Here is a 24,778-nt window from a genome sequence, read left to right on the forward strand (position 1 = left end):
CACCAAGAACCTATTCAGAGACTTGCAGTTTGGTTTCTATCAGGACCATTTGGAGTCCAAACATGGACAAGAGAGCTGAATTCCAGATGTTGAGATGGGAATGACTGACTGCCTTTGACATCAAAGCAAGTATGGATTAAGGAGCTTGGGAAGATGGCAGTCAGTGGGAATTGGGGAAAATCTCTTCAAAAGGGTGGCATGATCCCTAAGAAAAAGTATTGGTTGTTGGATAGCCATCATCTCAACCCCAGGACATCACTGCAGGAGCCCCTCAAAGTGGTGTCTACTGCTCAACAACTTCAGTTATTTCATCAATGAACTACCCTTCAGCAAATGCTCAGTTGTGGGCCTATTCACTGACATATAAGCATCATCCTGTCAACCGATTGAAGATCACCTAGGGAAACCGAAAACAGGCATCTAGTTTGTGATGATGTCCAATGGAAATTCAATTTGTTCTTACCTTTCCTCTTTAGGGGAAAAAAGCTGCTGTCACTGAACAGGAATTAAGCCAGCTCAGTGCCTGCACTTTATACCAAAATGAAAATGCACTAACTCCGTTTGAATGATAATCATTGAAGGTCAGACTATCAGAGAGTAAATAAATTAGTATATTTTGTCATTGTTTGAATGAAATTTATTAATTGCATATTTGTTAGTCCAGCATGATGCTTGCACAACAGGAATTTTGCAGTAATAATGGAATATGTGCTTGAAACTACCACAGGATGCCCTTTGCAATTTATTTAATGTTTTGAAGTTGAGACAGTGTCCTCTTCAATGTGCCGTGGCTCTGCTCTTCATTTTGCTGATGTTAAGATGTCTGGATTCAACATTATGTCCAATTTTTACCTTCATTGGATCTTTCAGGGTAATCTGTATCTAAACATTAAATCTATATTCTATTAATTTCTATATATCTTTAGTGTAAGTGAACACATCGTAGTGTTTTGATTAGGATTTACCAATCAGCGTCAAGGTTCTTGAAATAATGTGAGGTACTTGAGACTTAGAAACAGCTCCAATACACCAGAATACAATAATATCTCCTATTACACAGCACCCACCTTGTTTTCTCCTGCTGCTTCTTACAGCTCCATCAATTGGTGTTGTTCTGTACGGCAACTACAAGTAAACACCATCTATTAATTACTGTATCAAAATCGTCCAATCCTGCATTCCTTCCTTTGTAAAATGAGAGAGAGATCGCATGCTTCAGTGATTTGTCTCCAAAGCTTAAGTAGTAAAGTAAGGTATGACTTGACCATTCAAATTATTATATGTTTTAAATTTCCCTTCACTTATTTACAATGGGATAAGAGATTTGTTTAACAATTAAAAACAATTCACTTTGTCACATTGTCATTTGTGTATGGTGGATGTTAAGAATCCTGTCCTTAATCCTTTATTCAGCATTCAAGTTTGACCTTCCAAAATGCATCACTTCACATTTATCAAGGTTGAACTCCATCTGCCATTTCTCAGCCCAGCTCTGCATCCTGAATATGTTGTGCTGCAGCCTGCAATAGCCCTCGATACTATCAAAGACACCTCCAACCTTTGTGTCATCTGCAAATTTACTAACCCATCCCTTAACCTCCTCATCCAAGTCATTTATAAAAAATACAAAGAGCAGACGCCCAAGAACAGAGCCCTGAGGGACCCCCACTCAACACTGGCTTCCAGGCAGAATACTTTCCATCTGCAACCACTCTCTGTCTTCTGTCAGCCAACCAATTCTGAATCCAGATAGCCAAATCTCACTGTATTCCATACCTCTTAACTTTATGAATGAGCCTACCATGGGGAACCTTATAAAATGTCTTGCTGAAGTCCATATACACCACATCCACTGCTTGACCTTCATCGACCTGTCTTGTCACCTTCTCAAAGAACTCAATAAGATTTGTGAGGCATGACCTGCCCCTCACAAAACCATGCTGACTGGGTTTTCCAAATAGTCATAAATCCTATCCCTCAGAATTCTTTCCAAAACCTTGCTGACCACAGACGTAAGACTGCCCGATCTGTAATTGCCCTATTCCATTTCTTGAAAAGAGGAACAAAATTCGTCTCCTTCCAATCCTCTGGTACGAATCCCGTGGAGAGTGAGGAAGCAAAGATCTTCACCAGCGGCTTAGCAACCTCCTTTCTCACTTCCCAGAGCAGTCTAGGATAAATCTGGTCTGGCTCTGGGGACTTATCAATCTTAATGTTGCCATAATTTCCAACATATCAACTTCATCAATCTTGACCTGTTCAAGCCTGTATCCACACTCCTCAAAGTTCTCATTCACAACAAGGTCCCTTTCCTTAGTGAAAACCAAAGCAAAAAAAGTGCATTTAGGGCTTCCCCTAAGTGCTCAGACTCCACGCACAAGTTCCCTCCACTATCCCTGACCGGCCCTACCTTCTCTCTGATCACTCTTATTCCTCACATATGAGTAAAATGCCTTTGGGTTCTCCCTTATCCTTCCTGCCAAGCCTTTTTCGTGCCCCCTCCTGACTCTCCTCAGTCCATTTCTGAGCTCCTTTCTAGCTAGCCTGTAATCCTCTAAAGCTGTGCTAGATCCCTGCTTCCTCCACCTTACGTAAGCTGCCTTCTTCCTTTTGACGAGAAGCTCCTCTGTTCTCGTCATCCAAGGGTCCTTAATCTTACCCCTTCTTACCTGTCTCAGAGGAACAAATTTGTGCATCACTCGCAACAACTGCTCCTTAAACGGTATCCACATGTCTGCTGTGCCCTTTCTGTGGAACAATTGCTCCCAGTCTGTGCTTCCCAACCCCTGTCTGATAGCATCATAATTTCCTTTTCCCCAATTAAATATCTTCCCTCGGTAACTGCACCTTTCCCTCTCCAAGGCTATGGTAAATATTAAGGGATGAGTGTAGCTGGAAGCTTTCCAACAGTCAAATGTTGAGTTGCTCTGTGATTGCGAGTAAACCAGTACAGCTTTTGCTTCCATGACTTGCTCTCATCTGTAGCATCTGTCATTGTCATGTATTTGACATTCTTTCCAAGGTTTGCAGAAATCTCTTGATTTCCCTTCTACCTCTGGGCCAATGGGGCGTGATCATTGAATGAGTTAAATCTAAATAGTTTGCAAATTTACTGATTTCACCACTGTTAAATGAGAGCCCATTGTCACATCTTACTGTTTGAAGTATTCCATGAAAAATGTGGTCAATCTTTAGGTTAACTGTTTTCATGGAGGTATTTTCATGACTGGAAATGTGCTGCAGTCATCAGTGATAGCAAGTTAGTACTTACCAGTCTATAAGTCTGCAAAGTCCACATTAACATCAGTCTTTAATCCTGGACATAGAACAGACATCTTGAGGGGTCATAAAGACTTGACAATGTGCATGCTTTACTTGGGACTGCTACTTCAGGATTTTCTTAAGGTTAAAATGCAGGTTCAGTTAGAAGTTAGGAAGGCGAATGCGGTATTAGCATTCATTTACAGAGGGCTAGGATACAAGTGTAGAGACATACTGCTGAGGCTACATATGGCTCTGGTCAGTTCACATTTGGAATATTCTGAGCAGTTTTGGGCCCCGTTTCTAAGGATGGATATATTAGCTTTGAAGGGGGTCCAGAGGAGGTTTACAAGAATGATCTTGGGGATGAAGGGCTTGTCACATGAGGCGCGATTGAGCACTCTGGAAATTAGAAGGACGAGAGTGGATCTCATTAAAATGTATGGAATATTGAGAAGCCTGAACAGAGTGGATGTGGAGAAGATGTTTGCACTAATAGGAGAGACTGGGACTCGAGGGCAAAGCTTCAGAGTGAAGAGGTGACCATTTAGAACTGAGATGAGGAAGAGTTTTTTTTTCACATAGAGGATGGTTAATCTGTTCAACTCATTGCCCCAGTAGGCTGCGGACGCCAAGTCATTGAGTGTATTTAAGACAGAGACAGATAGGTTCTTGATTAGTGAAGTGATCAATAGTTACAGGGAGAAAGGAGGAGAAAGGTTTCTCAAACCCAATCAGCTGGGATCGAAAGGCCAAGCAGACTTGATGAACTGAATGGCCTAATTCTGCTCCTGTATCTTATGTGTGATGTATTCCCTTCCCATTTGATATTCCTTTTGTCAGGTTACATATGGGGACAGATAGCATAGTGAGATCAGGAATGAAGTAACCACAGTACATGGTGAGTGCAGGCTGACTGCAGACTTCCTGCATGGCATTTGCAATTGCTTCAAATTTCCATCAGTTTGGTGATTCTTCTTCACTATTGAATACACGACCAAAGAATTTGATTCTACTTTTACTGCACAAGCACTTGTCATTGATCAACATCAGGTTGCATCCTCTGAGATATGTAGGCATGCATACAGTTGTCTCTCCAGTTCACTGTCAGCGTGACAGTAGATGAGAATGTCATCACTGAAGTTTAGCCTTGAAGTCCTTGCAGTACAGACTGAATCAAGTGTTAAAATGCCTCAGCTGCTAAACTATTGGCAAAGTTGAGCCTGTTCTGTGAAAAAAGTCCAACATAGGATAATAAGATACTCTCATTCTTCGTCAAACTTGATCTTTTGGTATCCTACAGTGGAGTCAGGCTTAACAAAATGTTTAATTATTGCACTTTCTGCATGGCGCAATCAGTTGCCAGTGCCAAGTGACTGTATTGTTGTATCACACCATTTTGTAAGTGCATGCCAGTGCAGATTCTAATCTGGTTCTTACTTATTGGTGTTCTTGATGATTTAAGTGGATGTCACCCAACAGCCAGACTCACCCCAACATTTTCTTTGAAGTCAGGATCAAGTGAGAACTAAAGTTCCATCTTAATCTGTTTCCTGACACTTTTTTTTAATCATAACCGGAAGCAAATTGGGATCAATGTGCTGTTTACATGAAACATCTTCGATGCCAATGAAGTGGTCAGCATACCATTTAAGAATGTTGTTTGCATTAGAATGGAGTTTGTGATGGTAATCACGTGTACATCTGTTGCTGTGTGAAAACTGCAGGATATCTCTCAATCTCTACATACAATGTTAAATATTGCCTTCACCTGGTGTCTTTGAATGGGATTAGATTTTCAAAAGTTCTGAATACTTTCAGTGTTTTGTCAGTGTTCCAAAGAAAATGTTCTCACTCCTTGGTTTACAATGAATGGAGACTCCTGAAGTTTATTGTCTTCCATGACTAATCATGGTGCAGTAGCAATGGGAGTATTTACATCGGAACAGCCAATGATCACTGTCACACAGTGCTGCTTTCTGTGGTTGAAAGAGAGCACCAAAGTATGTTCAGGGTCATTTGCCTCTATCTTGGTTGCATTCCCTTTCCCTTTTTCAGTGGTATGCATATGTGTGCCCTTGGTAGTCAGTTGTGCTGATGAGTGATAAATATGCTTAATGCAATTAGTTTTTTTGTGGATTTTTCCCTGCTTACTGGTTAGGCCTGAGTCCACTATGGATAAGCAATGCCATGGTGGAACATTCTTTGGACTCAGTGTGACCACCGTTGCTTTGGTTTCCTGTCAGATGAGCTATGGACATCATTAATAGGTATTGAACTTGGCATGTAGTTTCACATAGCCTTAACTTTAATAGCTGTGGATTCAGACAGTGATCATTACCTTGCAGAGCTCAGTCGCTCTAATCACATTTTAGATTTCTCCAGGGCTGACTGGCATAGTTGGCTGGAGACCCATCCTCAGGTGGTCAGTGTTCCTATTTTCTGTATATCTTTCCAACTTTACAACAGTCATAGAATTCTCACAGTGCAGAAGCTATTCAGCCTCTCACATTTGCAGCAGCTCTGCACGTAAGCATTTCATTTAATGTCATTCTTCTGTTTTCTCACAATATCTGTGAAAATTAATTAATTCCATTTTGAGTACCTTCATTGAAACTGCCTCCACTACAATCTCTGGCAGTACATTTTAGACTTTAACAATCCACCGCATGAAAACCATTTTTCTTGTATTGCTTTTGCTTCCTTTGCCAGTAGTTTAAACCTGCGCCCGCTCACTCTCGATCCTTTTGCAAGAGAGAACAGTTTCTTTTTATCTACTTCTCCAAAGTTACATTTGTCTGCCAACAATTTCAATTCTGTGCAGTACCGGATCATCAACACATTGGCTTGTTACTTCTTGCATCCGAAAATGTTTGTCTCGTCTATTGTATTTTGCTTCAGCCTGAAATAAGTTGTCAATGTCTTTGTAGATAACTCAGTCGCCTTCCTCAGGTAAAAGTGTTTCAGAAGTGCCATCTAATTCTTCACCAGTGCAGTGGAAAAGTAAGGCATTTTCTGTTTTCCTCTGTAATGGCAAAATCTGTCTTCGTTCCTTCAAATTGTCAGATCCACTTCTGTCGGCATAGATTTATAAAAGTCGGCTTCAGATGCACTTCAAAAGAGGGGTAAATTAGGCATAGAAAATACTATTGTTAGCAGCAGTGATGAAAGTACTCTGTAAAAGCTTTCCTGCTTGTAAATCTGACCATCTTGTATGCACTGATCACAGCCTGACAGTTTTTCTCAGCAGCTTGAAATTCTGCCTTAATTAGCAACTTAAAATTGGGTTTTTCCTGCAGAAAGGATTCATCCATCCGAGTTTACATCATCCTTGTTGTCAGTGAAAGTTCTTGGTTGAGCTCGAGGCTCTTGAGTCTTATAGACAATTCCGAATACACAATTTCTTCTGGTTCTTCTTACAGCTTCATCTATTGCTGTTGTTCTGTACAGCAGCTACACCTGAACACTATATACAAATTGCTATTTCAAAGTTCTAGAACACTATAGAAGACTAGAGGTCGGCGACACCTACATCCCACAAATGAATAAAAAAACTCAGTAAAGCTGAGCATTAACACCAACTGTTTCCTAAACATGAAACCTATGAATTGCAAAAAGAGTGGGGTAAAGACTGGTGTACATCAAACTGTATTGTCTGCGCTTGTGGGATTGGATTGATCTGGCTTCAAGGCACATATGAATCATAGGACATATCATTTTGACAGTCCAAGATTAATGTGGCATTTTTAGCAAAGTAATATATATTGAAGGAGATGGTAACTGTAAAAGACCAGCCAACCATTTTGATGAAGTCAATCCACTTCAAATTATTTATTAGTTAGGTTTTTATATTTTGAAATGTGCACTGTCTCAAGCCATTCTGAATTTTAATCTATTAGAAATAGATTGCCATATGGTATCTTCAAGCAAGCAGTTGTGCACAGTATTATGGGAACATTCTTCATATTAGCACAACATGTTTCAATCTGATTGCACAAGTTGTAAGATGAAGAAAAGAATATCCTTTACAATAAATTCTTATAAATATTTTCACATTGGTTGTGATTTATCTTTAATTAATATTTTTACATTATCTGATCTATTTAATGCTTTTGATAAAAAAAATGTTTTTGTGGTAACAGATCTCACTTCACTTCAGTACATAACTTACTCAGTGGTTTAGATTTGTCAACAGCACTGTTCAGCTGTAGTAAATGCATTTTCATCTTATGTTCAAGATATGCTGCTGCAAAAGATTTCTTTCTGCAGAGTTCCTTTATTATGGGTAAGGTCAGTGCAAATTTGATTAAACAAGCATGATGACAGAGTTGATCGTTGGTTGTGAACTGTGTTCTTTTATTTCCTTCTTTATTTACTTGTTAAGAAGGTGCCTTATTCCAATGTCGATTGATCAATCACCATGTTTATGGTAGGCCAGTACACGCACTGATGTTTGATTTCTCAGTAGTGGAGAAAGACAAAAAGGAAGATCTGTTCAATAAGGATTATATTTGGTTACCCTAACCTTGAACTTTGAGTAAAATAGACCCACATACTTAAAAGAACAAGCAAAGAACAAAGAAGATTTACAGCCCAGGAACAGGCTCTTTGGCCCTCCAAGCCTGAGTCGATCCAAATGTACTGTCTAAACCTGTCGGTCAATTCCTCAGCATTTGTATCCCTCTGCTCCACACCTACTCATGCATCCGTCCAGACACATCTTAAATGAATCTACCACGCCTGCCTCTACTGCCTCTGCTGGCAATGCGTTCCAAACGCCCACCACCCTCTGTGTGAAGTACTTGCCGCATGTATCCCCCTTAAACTTTCCAACTCTCACCTTGAAAGCATGACCTCTCATTATTGAATCCTTCAACCTGTGAAAAAGCTTGTCTCTATCTACCCTGTCTATACTCTTCACGATTTTGTAAACTTCAATCAGGTCCCCCCTCAATCTCCTTTTTTCTAGTGAAAATAAGCCTAACCTACTCAAACTCTCTTCATAGCTAGCACCTTCCATACAAGGCAACATCCTCGTAAAGCGTCTCTGCACCCTCTCCAAAGCATCCACATCCCTTTGGTAATGTGGCGCCCAGAACTGTACACAGTATTCTAAATGCGGCCAAACCAATGTCTTGTACAATTTAACATGACCTGCCAGCTCTTATACTCAATACCCCGTCCAATGAAGGCAAGCAGACTATCTGCCTTCTTGACCACTCTATCCACCTGTGCAGCAACCTTCAGGGTACAATAGAGCTGCACTCCCAGATCTCTCTGCCCATCAACTTTTCCCAAGGCTCTTCCATTCATTGTATAATTCGCTCTAGAATTAGACTTGCCTAAATGTATCACCTCACATTTGTCTGGATTGAAAGCCACCTGCCACTTTTCCGCCCAACTCTCCAGTCTATCTATATCCTCCTGTAATCTCTGACAGTCCTTTATGCTTTCTGCTACTCTACCAATCTTTGTGTCATCTGCAAACTTGCTGATCATACCAATAGTGCCTTCTTCCAGATCATTTATGTAAATTACAAACAACAGTGGCCCCAACACTGGCCCCTGTGGAACACCACTGGTCACCTTTCTCCATTTTGAGAAATTCCCTTCAACTACTACCCTCTGTCTCCTGTTGCTCAACCAGTTCTTTATCCACCTAGCTAGAACACCCTGCACACCATGTGACTTCACCTTCTCTATTAGTCTACAATGGGGAACCTTATCAAATGCCTTACTAAAGTCCATATATATGACATCAACAGCCCTTCCTTCATCTAACAACTTAGTCACTTCCTCGAAGAACTCTATTAATAAAGTTGGCAAGGCACGATCTCCCCCGCACAAAACAATGTTGCCTATCACTGATAAGCTCATTCTTTTCTAAATATAAATAGATTCTATCTCTCATTACCCTCTCCAGCAACTTTCACACCACTGACGTCAGGCTCACTGGTCTGTAGTTACCCAGAATATCCCTACTACCCTTCTTGTACAAGGGGACAACATGAGCAACCTTCCAGTCCTCCGGCACCTCACCTGTATTTAAGGATGTCACAAAGATATCTGTCAGGGCCCCAGCTATTTCCTCTCTCGCCTCCCTCAGCAACCTGGGATAGATTCCACCCGGTCCTGGGGATTTGTCCACCTTATGCCAAAGTGATCCAGACTAATCAAACTTCTATCTCTAATCTCAGGATTCATCATGTTCCTCTCCTCAGTGAACACTGATACAAAGTAATCATTCAGAATCTCACCCATTCTCTCAGGTTCGGCACACAGCCTTCCTTCCTTAACCTTTAATGGACCAATCCTTTCTCTCTAGTTACCTGCTTGCTTCTTATATAAGAATAAAATGCTTTGTGATTTTCCTTAATTCTGCTCACTAAAGCTATTTCATGATCCCTTTTAGCCCGCTTGATTTCTCATTTAAAACTTGCAGCATTCCTCCAGAGCCTGTTCTGTTCTGAGCTGTCTAGACCTTATATACACTTCCTTTTCCTCTTGACTAGTCGTACAAGTTCTCCTGTCATCCACGGTTCACGAATCTTGCCTTTCCTATCCTTTGCCTTCAACGGGATGTGCCTATCCTGCACTGCCGTTAACCTGTCTTTGAAAGCCTCCCACATACCAAATGTGGACTTCCCTTCAAATGGCTGTGTCCAATCCACATTTCCCAGCTCCTGCCTAATTTTGATATAATTGGCCTTGGCCCAGTTTAGTACTCTTCCCTTAGGACCACTCTCTTCTTTATCTATGAGTATTCTAAAACTTACAGATTGGTGGTCACTGTTCCCAAAGAAATCCCCCCACCGCAACTTCTACCACTTGTCCTGGCTTGTTCCCCAGTACCAGGTTCCATACGGCTCCTTCCCTCGTCGGAGTATTGACATACTGCTCTAGAAAACTCTCCTGGACGCTTCGTACATATTCTACTCCATCCAGACCTCTGATGCTACGTGTATCCCAGTCAATGTTGGGAAAATTAAAATCTCCCATCACCACTACCCTATTGCCTCTACATCTTTCCATAATCTGTTTACCTATTCGTTCTTCTACCTCACGCTCACCGTTGGGAGGTCTGTAATACAGCCCCAACAATGTAACTACACCCTTCTTATTTCTCAGCTCCACCCATAATGTCTCACTACCCAAGGCCGCCATAGTGTCCTCCTTTAGCACAGCCGTGATATCGTCCCTGACCAACAACGCAACTCCACCCCCTCTTTTGCTTCCCTCCCTGACCTGTCTGAAGTGTCTATATCCTGGAACATTTAGTTGCCAATCATCATGCCCTTCCTTCAACCAAGTCTCTGTGATGGCAATAATGTCATAATCCAAGCCCTAAATTCATCTGCCTTACACACTTTATGCCTATACTCCTTGCATTAAAGTAGATGCAATTCAGACCATCAGTTCTTTTGCGCTCACTTGCTGTCTGCCTATTCTTCCCTTTATTAATGTTATCTTCATAATTCTTACAGTCTCTGGTCTCCACCTCGCTGCCTACTTGTTTTCTCTTCTGGTTCCCACTCTCCTGCCACCTTAGTTTTAAACCTCCCCAATAGCAGTAGCAAAAACTCCTCCATGGACATTGGTTCTGGTCTGGTTCAGATGTGGACTGTCCATTTCTAATAGTCCCGCCTTCCCTAGAACCGGTCCCAAAGTCCAACAAATCTGAATCCCTCCCTCCTACACCATCTCTCAATTACTTTTGAAAGCCAAGACTAGACAACTAAAACACATTTTTCTTGACTAAAACATCCTGTTTTGATATTTTTCGCAGCCTTTCAAATGGCAAGAGACATGTTGAGAACAGTGCAGATTTGTGGTTTTCTTAAAATGCGGAGAATATTGACAGTGTTGCAAATACGTCTGCTGGAAGAGGATGGAAACACAATGCAGACAGCAACTATTGCCTGTCTTTCCAAATTAATTAATTAAAAAAAACCTTTTTTTTCAGAGGCAGTATGAAACATCTTAGTAACTTCAGAAGAAAGATGTATTTGATGGCAGGTTAAGCCAAGAAAATTATATTATCTATTCTATTTGTGTTTGTCCATTAAGTACATGGCATTGTATGAATTTAAATCTCCTAGCCCATTTGTAGTGAACTTGTCCTGTTCATTGTTCAGCAGGTAGGCACTGAGTATTTACATTACTGTTCTTTGGTTAGTATAAAATGCTGCATTGTGTTGCTCAATTTTCACCTATACAAAGGTGACTTTTTTCATTACTTTTCAATGATATAAACTGTTTACTTGCATCAGGCAGGGTGAAACTTTAATTGAATTACATTCTGATATTGCTGAAAGAATGATTAGTTTTAAGTAAACAGTTTCATTTTCCTCCTGATTTTGCTTAGATCATACAGCAACAGCAAGCTTTGAAGACAGGCGGATAACCTGCCTTTTGTTTCATAACTCCGATCTAGCAGTGCTGCCTCATTGGTCACCTGTTGGAGTAGAATGGATCCAAGCTTATTTGCTCGCACATTCTTGTTTCCTTTCTTGATGAGAATATACCTAGCTTCCACTTCTCTCTATTAGCATAACTGAGATCAACTATTTTCACTTGGGCTCCTGTAATCTTGATGTAGGTATTCCATTGTTAGCAGGTTCAGCACATTGGTGGCTATACAATGGATCTCCCATTATATCGTAGGGTGTACAACTTGGATAATGGCTGAAAACAATCATTACTATTTGTGTCACATCTGTTGTTTGATGGTTCTGATTGAATAGCCAATATTGGTGGTAAACTGTATTATTGCATGATAAATGATATAAATTAGCATTCCTGAATAGTCTTAAGCAACTGTTTTAACAGAACACTTTCACTCATCTATAACAACTTTTAGTTTTTCTATCACCATGTTAACCCTACGCTTTCCAGGCATATGAACGGTGAACACTTGAGTTAAATTAAATTCCAGAAATTAATTAAAATGCAGGAAGGATCGACTGAAAAAGTAGTTACATTTGATTTGATAAAATATACTTCTGCAATAATCCTGAGTTTAGAAAATATAGATAATTTTTCCTCCTTCATGGACATTCCTTTTCCCCACACAAAGCCTTCTCCCCTTAAGATAAACAAGGATAATGTGAATTACTTGTATCACATGTCCTTCAAGTGTGAAGGAGGTAGTGAGCTGGAGATTTTGGACTGCAGATATCTCATTGAGAAATTTGAAAGGCCAAATTATGTCTGTTCTGAAAAATGGGAGTGAGGGTATGTCAGAAATGTATTGAGATTTATGTTTGTGCTTAATTTGCTTCTGAACCATCTTGCATAGACCAGCTCAAAATAAAAGAATCTAATAATGTTGGACTATCATGAGGAGTTGAATTAACTCTTTGGCAACTGAGCTTGTTCCTAACCATTATATTATGTTCCTTCTAATCTGTCACTGTAGCACAGAAAAAAAATACAATTAGCAATGTAATCATAAAATGTTGAACTTGATTCTAGAATTAAAACTTCATAGCTCGATCTCAGTTTAACTTGAAATATCCAGAACTGAAATATCACAGCTTTAACATTTGCAATATGCGTAGTACTGTAACAGATTGCAGTCATACAGTTCCTGTTGAAACTTACAATGTTCGTCTAAATTTACACACATTTTTATTTAGGTGCCAGTATAGTTGCTATATTGCAATCTTTAGTTTTCCTGTGTAGTTCTTCTGAACCTATTTCTAGGGCAGTACTTTGCTGAGTTGCTGTTGTGTTTCTTCTTTCCTGACTGATTCAGTTCTTTGCAGTGATTTCCTCTAAACACCTTCCACAATACACTTTTCTTAGGCTGTTAGAATCTAGATTACTGAGCCAACCACTTGATGGAGATTTTGTATTATGTAACCTTACCCGTGGGTAAGGTTAAACATTACTAAACATTATTCTTTCTCAAATAATCACACAACTAAAGTTAAAAGTCTTTTCCTTAAGTAAGGGCTAATAGAAACCTGTGAAAACTTTGGAAGGTCTGAAGGTGTTCCATTTTTTTCCTGCTACATTTTTCCAAGCAGGCATTGTAAGCTACATCACAACTTAACATGTTCTAGCTCAATTGACCATTCATTATGTGGGGATGAATGTTGGTCATGAGGCCGTCCCATATTATCAAGTCCTTTGTTCACAAATAGAAACTTACCAGCCGGTACCTCAGCAGCAATGGTCCTAGGTGTTCCAGTATTCACATGTCAAATGTTTATTTCCTCAGCCACTCTCAGAATCTGGGGTTTCCAAAATGGGTGACTCAAGTGGCTTCCCTCTGATGAACCATTGAGGTGGGAGGGAGTGAAGGACTGGGAAGGGAGAGGAGGTGAAGCTAAATGAATTCCATTATATTCTGTGAAGTGCTGCTGTTTTGTTCAATCTAACACAACCTTTTACTGTTATAACGATTTTAGAAGTTAAAAGAGATTTATCTGAATAATTTTTACATTTAAGCGACTGTACCTTTTTTTTGAGTGCACGTTCAGGGCTTACCTTTCCACTTGCTTACCATTTGCAAATTACAATACAGGTAAAACAAAAGAAGATGAACGCCACTTACCAGGTACTGTACATATTAAGTAGCTGTAGAAATGAAGAAGTGGCAGTAGCTTGCACTGATTTTGAATCCATTACAATAGGGCTGCTGCAAGGGGCTTTGGCTTCCTGTCTCCCTGTCTAACTAGTTCAACTCTGGCTATTGCACACTCATTTCAAAACTTTTTCTTCAAACTGAGCTTAGGCCCTGCTGCTTTGCGCTTACAGACAAAATTCTGATGATAACGCAATGTCTGGTCTTGCTATGCCATCACACCTTTGTGTGTTTTGTGATGATAACCACGTTGACTAACAAGTTAATTCTGCATATTTCATGTTATTTCTTTAATCCATTTGAGAGAGAAATTTCTTTAAATCTATCCTTTCTACCGGAACAATTCGCCTGTGAAATTGTTTGCTTTTCATGTATTATGGGGGATTTTGATGCTTATTGTGTTTTTGCTTTGCTTTTACAAAGTTAAATGATGTGTTTTGAGCAAAAGTCATATTAATCCATTTCATTTTTCTTTCCCCATTAAATCTGTTTGTTTTTCCTTTGATCCATTGCTACCAAGTAGAAGCCCCCCAGCCTCCTTCCCATGCTGTTCCCTCCCAGCCCTTGTCTACTTCAGGTACAGAAGGTGAAGCAGGTGCAAATGCCACTGATAGTACAAATGCCAGCTTAGTCAATGGTACGTTAAGAAAACCTGGCTTTTTCTTGTTTGTTTTTATGAATTTCTCATGTTCCACCTGTCCTAAGCCTTCTCAGCAAACTGCACAGATGTTTTTATATGCATGTGATTGGTTAATACGTTTCCCCAAAATATACACCAATGAGATTGCCACGATAATCCAATTATCAACAACAGTACTCTAAGGCATTTTTCAGTATTTCAGAACGGAATGCCATGTAAAGTTGAGGGCACAGCTTGTAGTAAGTCTGTTGGATAAAAGCAATGGACAAGGCCAAAGATTTGGATCAACAGTTCTCCTTGTGATTGTCCCAGAAGTGTTGAAAAGTGCTTCTCCAAGGCTTGAAGAATTATTGTATTGTCAGTGACTGGCTCCTTTTGAGGAGTTTCATGTGACACAGCAGCTCTGAAACACTGCTGAAGTAATTTCATCTGCTCATTCACACTAAGTGATCCCCAGGGATAGCATGTTTTAGTGACAATAAAAGAGTTTCAAAAGGTCATACATTTGATCAGCCTTTCTCCATTTCTTTTTGATTGCTAAGCAATCACCCCACACAGGTTTTTCTATTAATGCATGAAGGTGAATTTTGCAAATGTGTGTAATTAGCAGGGAACCTTGCCTGCAGCATCTAGAGAAAATCACCCTCATAATGTACAAAATCTGAAGAAAGTATCGTAGACTTGCAGCAGGTCATTGATGATTATCCTTCTCATATAATGCAGTATTCACCAAAAAGGAGTGATGCATTTTGACACTCAGTTTTAAAATGGTCGAGTGCTTATATTCTGGCAAATCTTTTTGTCCATGGGCTATGAGATTCTTTTGAGTACCCTGGATTCATAGTCTCACACAACAATATTTGAAGGGAATTATAAACAGTCATGTACAAAATTGCAATTTAAAGATGAGATTAGCACTTTGTCCAATATTTTCTCATTTTTACTGCAATGTGCGGTCCTCAGGTGTGGAATCAGAGGCCACTGCTGCAAGAATCCTGAAGAATAAGTGAAGCACTTCTGTCATATCTTTACATCCCTCAGCAATGTGGCGAACAAAAGTGGAAACTTGTGTCCCAGCTTGCTATGGTGTCATACCATGTCGCAGTGTGTTGTGATAAAATGCCATAATGATAGCTTTTCAAAGCATTTCTGCAAAACTCATTGTTGTGAAGGAAGTTTAACCGTGACCAGTGCGAGCTGAAATCAATAATAGGCACAGAAAACAGAAGTAGGAATAGGCTATTCAACACATGGAATCCACTTTGCCATTCAACTTAGAGCATAGAACATTACTGCACAGTACAGGCACTTCGACCCTCGATGTTGCGCCGATCTGTGAAACCCAATCTGAAGCCCATCTAACCTACACTGTTCCATTATCATCCATATGTTTATCCAATGACCATTTAAATGCCCTTAAAGGAGGTGAATCCACCACTGTTGCAGGCAGTGCGTCCCACACCCCTACTACTCTCTGAGTAAAGAACCTACCTCTGACATCTGACCTATATCTATCACCCCTCAATTTAAAGCTATGTCCCCTCATGCCAGCTATCTGAGGAAAAAGGCTCTCATTGTCCACCCGATCTAACCCTCTGATTATCTTATGTGTCTCAATTAAGTCACCTCTTAACCTTCTTCTTTCTGACGAAAACAGTCTCAAGTCTCTTAACCTTTTCTGATAAGACTTTTCCTCCTGGTAAATCCTGGCAACATCCTGGTAAATCTCCTCTGAACCCTTTTCAATGCTTCCACATCCTTCCTAAAAGTGGCGACCAGAACTGTACGCAATACTTGAAGTGTGGCCGCACTAGAGTTTTATACAGCTGCAACATGACCTCATGGTTCCAAAACGAATCCCTCTACCATTAAAAGCTAACACATTGTACGCTTTCTTAACAATGCTATCAACCTGGGTGGCAACTTTCAAGGATCTATGCCAAATGGACACCGAGATCTCTCTGCTCATCCATACTACCAAGAATCTTACCGTTGGCCCAGTACTCTGTATTCCTGTTACTCCTTCCAAAATGAATCACCTCACACTTTTGCACATTAACTCCATTTTTCACCTCTCAGTCCAGCTCTGCAACTTATCTGTCTCCCTCTGTAACCTGCAACGTCCTTCAGAACTATCCACAACACTACCAACCTTAGTATCATCCACAAATGTATGAACTCATCCTTCAACCAGGCAATTTATAAAAATGACAAACAGCGATGGGACCAAAACACACCCTTGTGGTATACCACTAGTAACTGAACTCCAGGATGAACATTTCCCATCAACCACCATCCTCTGTCTTCTTACAGTGAGCCAATTTCTGATCCAAACCAATTTCTGATCAATCCCATGCCTCTGTATTTTGTACAATAGCCTACCGAGGGGAATCTTACCACACTTTACTGAAATCCATATCCACCACATCACCTGCTTTACCGTCATCCACCTGTTTGGTCACCTTCTCAAAGAACTCAATAAGGTTTGTGAGGCATGACCTATCCTTCACAAAACCATGTTGATCATCCCTAATCAAATTATTCTTTTTTAGATGATTAAAAATCCTATCACTTATAATCCTTCCTCAAACTTTGCCCACAACATAAGTAAGGTTCACTGGTCCATAATTCCTGGGGTTGTTTCTACTCCCCTTCTTGAACAAGGGGACAATATTTGCTGTCTTCTAGTCTTCTGGCAGTATTCCTAAAGACAATAACTACATAAAGATCAAAGCCAAAGGCTCTGCAATCTCCTCTCCAGCTTGCCAGAGAATCTTAGGATAAATCCCATCCAGCCCAGGGGACTTACCTATTTTTACACTTGCCAGAATTGCTAACACCTCCTTATGAACCTAAATCCTGTCTAAACTAATAGCATGTATCTCAGTATTCTCCTCAACAACATTGTCTTTTTCCTGCATGAACAGTGATGAAAAATATTCATTGAGCACCTCTCATACGTCTTCAGACTCCATGCACAGCTTCCCTCTACTGTCCTTGACTGGCCCTAATTGTACCCTAGTCATTCTTTTATTCATAGAAAATAGAAAGGTACAGCACAGAACAGGCCCTTTGGCCCACGATGTTGTGCCGAGGTTTAATCCTAATGTAAAAAATAATAACTTAACCTACGCACCCCTCAACTCACTGCTCTCCATGTGCCTCTCCAGCAGTCACTTAAATGTCCCTAATGACTCTGCTTCCACCACCACCGCTGTCAACGCATTCCATGTAACTCTCTCCACAACTTTCTGCATAAAGAACCTATCTCTGATGTCTCCTCTATACGTTTCCCCTAATATCTTAAAACTATGACCCCTCGTACCCATCAATCCTGCCCTGGGAAAAAGTCTCTGGCTATTGACCTCTATCCATACCACTCACTATTTTGTACACCCCGATCAGGTCTCCTCTCGTCCGCCTTCTTTCCAGAGAGAAAAGTCCGAGCTTATTCAACCTTTCTTCATTAGGCAAGCCCTCCAGTCCAGACAGCATCCTGGTAAACCTTCTTTGCACCCTCTCCAAAGCCTCTGTATCTTTCCTATAGTAGGGCGACCACAATTGGACACAATATTCCAAGTGTGGTCTCACCAGGGACTTGTAGAGCTGTAACAAAACCTCGTGGCTCTTAAACTCTATCCCCCTGTTAATGAAAGCCAAACACCATATGCTTTCTTAACAACCCTATCCACTTGGGTGGCAACTTTGAGGGATCTATGTACTTGCACACCCAGATCCCTCTGTTCCTCCACACTGCCAAGAATCCTGTCTTTAATCCTATATTCAACATTCCAGTTCGACCTTCCAAAATACATCACTTCACATTTATCCAGGTTGAATTCCTTCTGCCATTTCTCAGCCCAGTTCTGCATCCTGTCTGTGTTGCGCTGCAGCCTGCAATAGCCCTCGATACTATCGATGGCACCTCCAACCTTTATGTCATCTGCAAATTTACTAACCCACCCCTCAACCTCCTCGTTGAAGTCAGTTATAAAAACTACAAAGAGCAGTGGCCCAAGAACAGAGCCCTGCGGTATCCCACTCAACACTGACCTCCAGGCAGAATACTTTTCATCTACAACCACTCTCTGCCTTCTGTCAGCCAACCAATTCTGAATCCAGATTGCCAAATCACCCTGTATTCTATACTTTCTGACTTTATGAATGAGCCTATTCTGGGGAACCTTATCAAATGCCTTGCTGAAGTCCATATACACCACATCCAGTGCATGACCTTCGTCGACCTGTCTTGTCACCTCCTCGAAGAATTCAATAAGATTTGTGAGGCTTTACCTACCCCTCTCAAAGCCATGCTGACTGCCTTTAATTACGCTATGCTTTGCCAAATAGTCATAGATCCTATCCCTCAGAATTCTTTCCAAAACCTTGCTGACCACAGACGTAAGACTGACTGGTCTGTAATTGCCAGGGACCTCCCTATTCCCCTTCTTGAAAAGAGGAACAACATTCGCCTCCTTCCAATTCCTGACATTCCTATAAAAAGCTTTTGAGTTTTCTTTGTTCCTTCCTGCCAAAGACTTCTCATGTCCCTTCCTGGCTCTTCGTAGCTCTCTCAAGGTCCTTCCTGACTAACTTGTAATTCTCAAGCGCCCCAACTGAGCCTTCTCGTCTCATCTTTAGATAAACTTCCTTCTTCCTCTTGACAAAAGATTTAACTTCCACAGTATATCATGGTTCCCTTGGTCGACCACTTCCTCCCTGCCTGACAGGTATATACTTATCAAGGACATGCAGTAGCTGTTCCTTGAAACTATTACATTTGATACCCTCATCCTAATCGTTGATGTATATTTTTAATATCTGCATCCCAAGCACAGATCCCTGCAGTACACCACTTTCAGTGCCTCTCACACAAAAAAATTAATTTATTCCTACTCTTTGTTTCCTATCTCCTAACCAGTTCTCAATCTATGCTGGTGTGCTAACACCAATCCCCTGTGCTTTGATTTTGCTCACTAATGTTTTATGTGGAAATTTATCAAAAGCTTTCTGAAAATCCAAATGCATCACATTCACTTGCTCTCCGTCATCTATTCTACATGTTATGCCCTCAAAATAAAATCCAGTAGGGTTGTCAAATATAATTTCCCTTTTATAAATCCATGCTGACTTTGTATAATTCCTTCAATATTTTCCAAATGCCCCATTAGCACATCCTTTTTAAAAGACTCAGCAGTTTCCCTCCTGCTGATGTTAGGCTAACTGGTCTATAACTGCCCATTTCCTCCTTCCCTTCATTTTTAAATAACTGGGTTACATTTGCTCCTCGCCAAACTGACAGGACTTTTCCAGAAGGATTTTGGAAGATGATAACCAACTCATATACTATCTCCATGGCCACACTCTTTTACGACTCTGAGACGCAAATGATCAACTCCTGGGGAGTTAGTTGATTTCAGTAATATTCATTTCTTCAACTCTGTTTTGTCACTGATACTAATCTCATTCAATTCTGGGAAATTATTTGTTTCTTCATCTTTGAAGGCAGAAATAAACTAGTTGGATAATTACCCTGCCATTTCCTAGTTCTCCCATTTCAGCCTTTAAGGGGTCCTGTATTTATGTTTACTGATTTTTTAAAATATTTACAGAAGCTCTTATAGTCCATTAGTAAGTTGCTTGCAATTTTACTCTCATACTCTATTTATCTCTCAATTAAATTTTTGTCCTTCTTTTGCTGAATTCTAAACTGCTTCCAGGTTGCAGGCTTGTTATTTCTTTCCTCAAACATCTATATGACTCACCTTTGCATCAAATGCTATACCAAAAATAACAAAATAACAAAAACTGTAATAAAATAGATTAATTTGCTTGCAATGATATGGTCACTTTTCCTGTTGTGTTCTTTCACCGATAAGGAATATATAATTGTTGCAATGCGTGCAATCATTCCTTATTTTTTAGCCATTGCCTCTCTACTTCTGTGTCTTTAATGAAGTTAACTATTCGTTAATAGACTCCCATGAAGTTAATAATTAACTATACTCAGCCCCTTTCCCAAAAGAGCTATACATAATCAGATCACATGCCAGTATAGTTATTAAAGTCATTCACTTATTCAAAGCTCCTCTTTCAAAGCATAATATAATGCACTAGAGACGTCTTTGTACACTCATGATTCTTGCTTCTCCTCTGAAGTAGATCGATTGATTGGGTAATCTGGTTCTGTGGCTTCATCAACAATGTTTTACTGTAATATGTTTTTCCATCAACATTTTATGATGTAGCACAATGACATTGATTCAGCTACACTTGGGGCAAGGTGGACTTCTATATGTTACTAAAGTGATGAAGTATTTTCAACAAGGTTTTTTTTACAGGAGGGTCAATAGATCCTGGATCTCATGGCTGCTGCGTTGTACTGTCAATACATTTGCTTCCAACAGGATCTCCATCAACTGATTTATTTGATTGTTGCATTTTGTTTAACTCCATTAACCTTAATTCAGATCCTCTGAAATGAAAGCTATCCTATTTACAACAAAACAAATGGTAGGGTTGTTTAACTGAAAACTGAGAAATTATGGGAGACTGTTTCTGTGGGTTTATTGTGGATGTGCATGATGATAATGCTAATCTGTAAACTTTATTTTTATAGAGACTGTCCAGTCATAACACTAATCACACATGATGTGCACACAATTTGTCTGAGTGCTTTGTTTTATTCCGGATATTTTGAATCCATCTGAAAATTTAGATTTAACGTGTAAAGTCCATCATTGCAAAACATCTGACAGTTTTATTTAAGCTTTTTTATTGTTGGGTTAGATTTCTGTTGTGTAGCATGTTTGTCTTGTAGAGTGCATGCATCTTACATGATATTTCTGTTTCATGCGTTTCTTTTATCTGATAGTGTGATGTTTCAGCTGAGATAATGTTGAGATCTGCACCATTACTGTTCAGATTATTAAAAGTTTCACAAATAACACAGTTTCCTTTTTAAAATGTAGCAGACTTACTTCAAATGATTTTCTTTATATAACTGAAATTTCAGAGATTTTTTTGGAAGGAAATATAATCTCCAGTTATAGTAACAGGATGAGTAGTTCTTAGTATTCATTATGACATCGATCTATTGAGTTGTACATGTCTGAGTGTATTTGAAATCTGATGTACATTGGTGCATACATGGACATTAAAAAGTGCAAGCATTTTAATGATAGAGTAGGAGGACAATGACTCAGCATTGACGTCATTAGTGCATTACGGATGTGTGTCAGGAACGGTACATAACCATGTTGTACATTATTCCCACGTTCATGTAGAAAACTAAAAAACCATTGATCATAACTACTTGCCTGCAGAATTCATTTTCAGAACATACACTGAATGTTGTATATTGGGTTTAGGTAATTCAATGCAATGCAAATGACAGATGTGAGATTAAATTAAAATTACTCCCTTGATACCTGCTACTGAAGGTAGCATAAGCTGAGCATTTCATACAAGGGATGTGCATGATTTCCTATTGACTGTTTGTTCATCCAACTGTTATCAGCTCAGTGCCATTTTTAAATCCTCACTTTGCTTTTTGTAATGCATTGATACAATCAATGAGTCTTTAAAAAAAACTTAATTGCTTTCTAATAAGAGGGCGATCATGCAAAGAAGAAAAATGACAATTTGCCACCAGGCCGGCAATATATTCTCCTCTGATATGTTTCCCTGCAAACACAGGCATTGACACCACATACATAATTATAATAAAATGCCTTTTCATACACTCTACATTAATATTTTAATTAGTAGTTCTTGAAACATATTTCCTATAATCTGTATTAGATACCACGTTAGTGCAAAATGGTATTGTTTCGTGGAGGTTATAGAAATGGACTACATCTTGGAAAATAAAACAAGGATGTAACGAGTGCAGTTGGTTTAAAATAGCAGACAAAGGAATGGCAGCTCTTGTAGACACAGGTTCAATTCAAGCTTAGAATTGCTTTTCCACCCAGTAATGAAATTGAGGTCAAAACATTTGAAGTTCATTTTAGTAATATAGATGAAAAAAATTGCATCTTCCTGACAGCAATAACTACAGCTAACCTTGAGATTATTTACAACTGACCAAATTTTTAAAATTAGGAAGAAGCGATTTATTCTCAGTCATTTCCAGGATGGTTCTGAACAGCTTATGAAGATACCGGAGTTAAGTTGTTGGAGCATGTGACTCTGATGGGTGAAGTTTTCAAATTACATCAGAGTAAAATAAGACTAAAGTAAAACTGAATGAATGAAACTGGTTAACAAGAATATACTCTGCACAAGAAAAAATATAATTTCCTTTCAGGATGATAATCATCAATTTTCATTTTACTTAACAATTCTTCTTCACAAAATGTCAGAATAATACTCCAAATATTTGTTTCAGTATCTATACCATACAATCTCAACATTATCACTTTATTTGTAGATATAGAGCAGTTCTATTTACTGACAACCACCTTTCTTTAATAAGTAATGAACCTTTTCACCTGTGTGCATGAAATGGTAATTAAACACTTGAACTACGTTTTCATTATATCAACTTTATGGTATATTACAACCAATCACTCCTGAGAAAAAGCTGATGGATATTTTTGCAAATATGATCTTTGAATTGTGAATCAGTGTGTAGCTAAGTAGCCTGCTCGTCAATCAATTGTAGATTTTTGGTTAAACTGTTTAAAATTTGTCTATTGTGGCCACCAGTTTTGTTTTGTTTTTGTCTGCAATGTAACTCTGTCGTGTCTCTGTTGTGACTGTTCACTGTTTGTTTCTGTTCTGTTTGTTGTACTTCTCTCATCATAGGCAAAATGCAGGATGGGAATATGGAGAACAGCCAGAATAAAGGTAACCATTCTTCTCGACAGTCAATCATTCTTTCACTGTTTTATACCGACATTGATGCCATTTCAATTAAGATGTTCCTTTTCCCTAGTTTTCTGAAGTGCTGACCAAGCATTTACTAACTCCTTCCGATTCTTTTCGTACAGGAATCTTTTTCATCGATGTTGAAAATAAATATGGTAATGCAGTTTCACACATCTCTGATGGCTCTGTAGAGGATCTTCTAGCTATTTAAAATTCTAAAATGCTTTCTCGTTCTACTGCCTATTATTTAATTTGTGTCCAGCCTTCCTGTTTTGACAGATGTTTTAATGTTGGAATATTTTAAAAATTTTCTTAAAACTAATCAAGCGTTTTGCTTTGAAGCATTTTTACCATTGTGTATTAGTATGGAACAATGCTGTTTGCTTAATTAATGAAGGAGGAACGCTATATGATACAGTAATGTTAACAAACATGCTTAATCATCCTTTAATGATTTGCAATTATCAATATTGTCAATATTAGAATAGTGGTCTAAAATATGTGAAAGGAGAGTATAAAAGTCAAATCTAATAATGCTAATTGTCAATGAATCTTAACTGCCCTGGGTTTCATTATGAAATGTGTTTATATCTGTCGGCTACTTTGCAAATGATGATTGCTGATCTTGTCAGAATGAAATGCAGAGTGGAGGTCAAGTGCATCCCACAGAGAGAGAGAGAGAGAGATTAGAAATAAGAAGAGTGAGTCAACCCCCACCCTCCTCCTGCTTCCTCTTACTCATGACTCATACAATAAACAAAGGACAACGTAGGCTCTTTACCTGTCCCCTTGGGAAGAGGGTGCAAGTGCAAGAGGGAAGAAAGACAGAAATCTGTAAATACGTTTTGCAAGAAAAAAAATCTATATATTTATGTAAGAAAGGCTTCACCTGGGTTTTTGTTGAATATAGCTGAAGGCCAAAGCTTGTTGAATAAACTGTGCCAAATGGTGTTGGATATTAAGTGCACTGTAAACTCATGCTGTTTGGTAAAGTCTTTGCTTTAGTTAGCAATGTGACTTAAATGAGCATGTTAAGTGCGAGACTGCATAGAATAATTTGTTGCTATTTTCTACATGTTTAAGGTGTTAACAGTGCCCTGTAAAATAGAAGTAAACCACCAGTTTAATTTAGAATACAACTCCAGATTTGACAGCAGCATGCCTTCTCCTTTTAAGCACTGATGAAGGAAATCAGAAAGGAAATAAAAGTAAAAGGTTGCAGCAATAGATATGGACAACTTACTGCTCTGCTCGGGTTCCACTCCGTTTCTCCTGCCAACTTCTGTAGGATAACAGAAGCTGCCCAACCAGTTTATTTGGCCTCATTAATCTATGGAAGTCAGAGGAAATGACATATATGGGATCCTGAGTCAGTCTTAATAGTGTATTGGATGGCACCTATGCTGCACAGA

General features: G+C 39.3%; 1 protein-coding gene across 26 annotated transcripts in view; it reads left to right on the forward strand.

Moving 5' to 3' along the window:
- The window catches only part of atp2b2 (ATPase plasma membrane Ca2+ transporting 2), an 824,012-nt gene that overhangs the window by 601,008 nt on the left and 198,226 nt on the right, over nucleotides 1–24,778 (forward strand). For 15 of the 26 annotated variants that reach the window (XM_072582139.1, XM_072582135.1, XM_072582136.1 and 12 more), the window contains 4 exons: nucleotides 13,793–13,825; nucleotides 14,376–14,489; nucleotides 23,304–23,345; nucleotides 23,489–23,521. The exons of 3 other annotated variants lie outside the window; for them this stretch is intronic. In XM_072582139.1, coding sequence (XP_072438240.1) covers nucleotides 13,793–13,825; nucleotides 14,376–14,489; nucleotides 23,304–23,345; nucleotides 23,489–23,521 — 222 coding nt within the window. The remainder of the gene's footprint in view (nucleotides 1–13,792; nucleotides 13,826–14,375; nucleotides 14,490–23,303; nucleotides 23,346–23,488; nucleotides 23,522–24,778) is intronic. 8 more of the 26 variants (XM_072582143.1, XM_072582146.1, XM_072582153.1 and 5 more) reach the window with 4 other exon arrangements.

The sequence above is a fragment of the Chiloscyllium punctatum genome, chromosome 12, assembly GCF_047496795.1.
Source record: "Chiloscyllium punctatum isolate Juve2018m chromosome 12, sChiPun1.3, whole genome shotgun sequence".
In the NCBI taxonomy this organism is placed as follows: domain Eukaryota; kingdom Metazoa; phylum Chordata; class Chondrichthyes; order Orectolobiformes; family Hemiscylliidae; genus Chiloscyllium; species Chiloscyllium punctatum.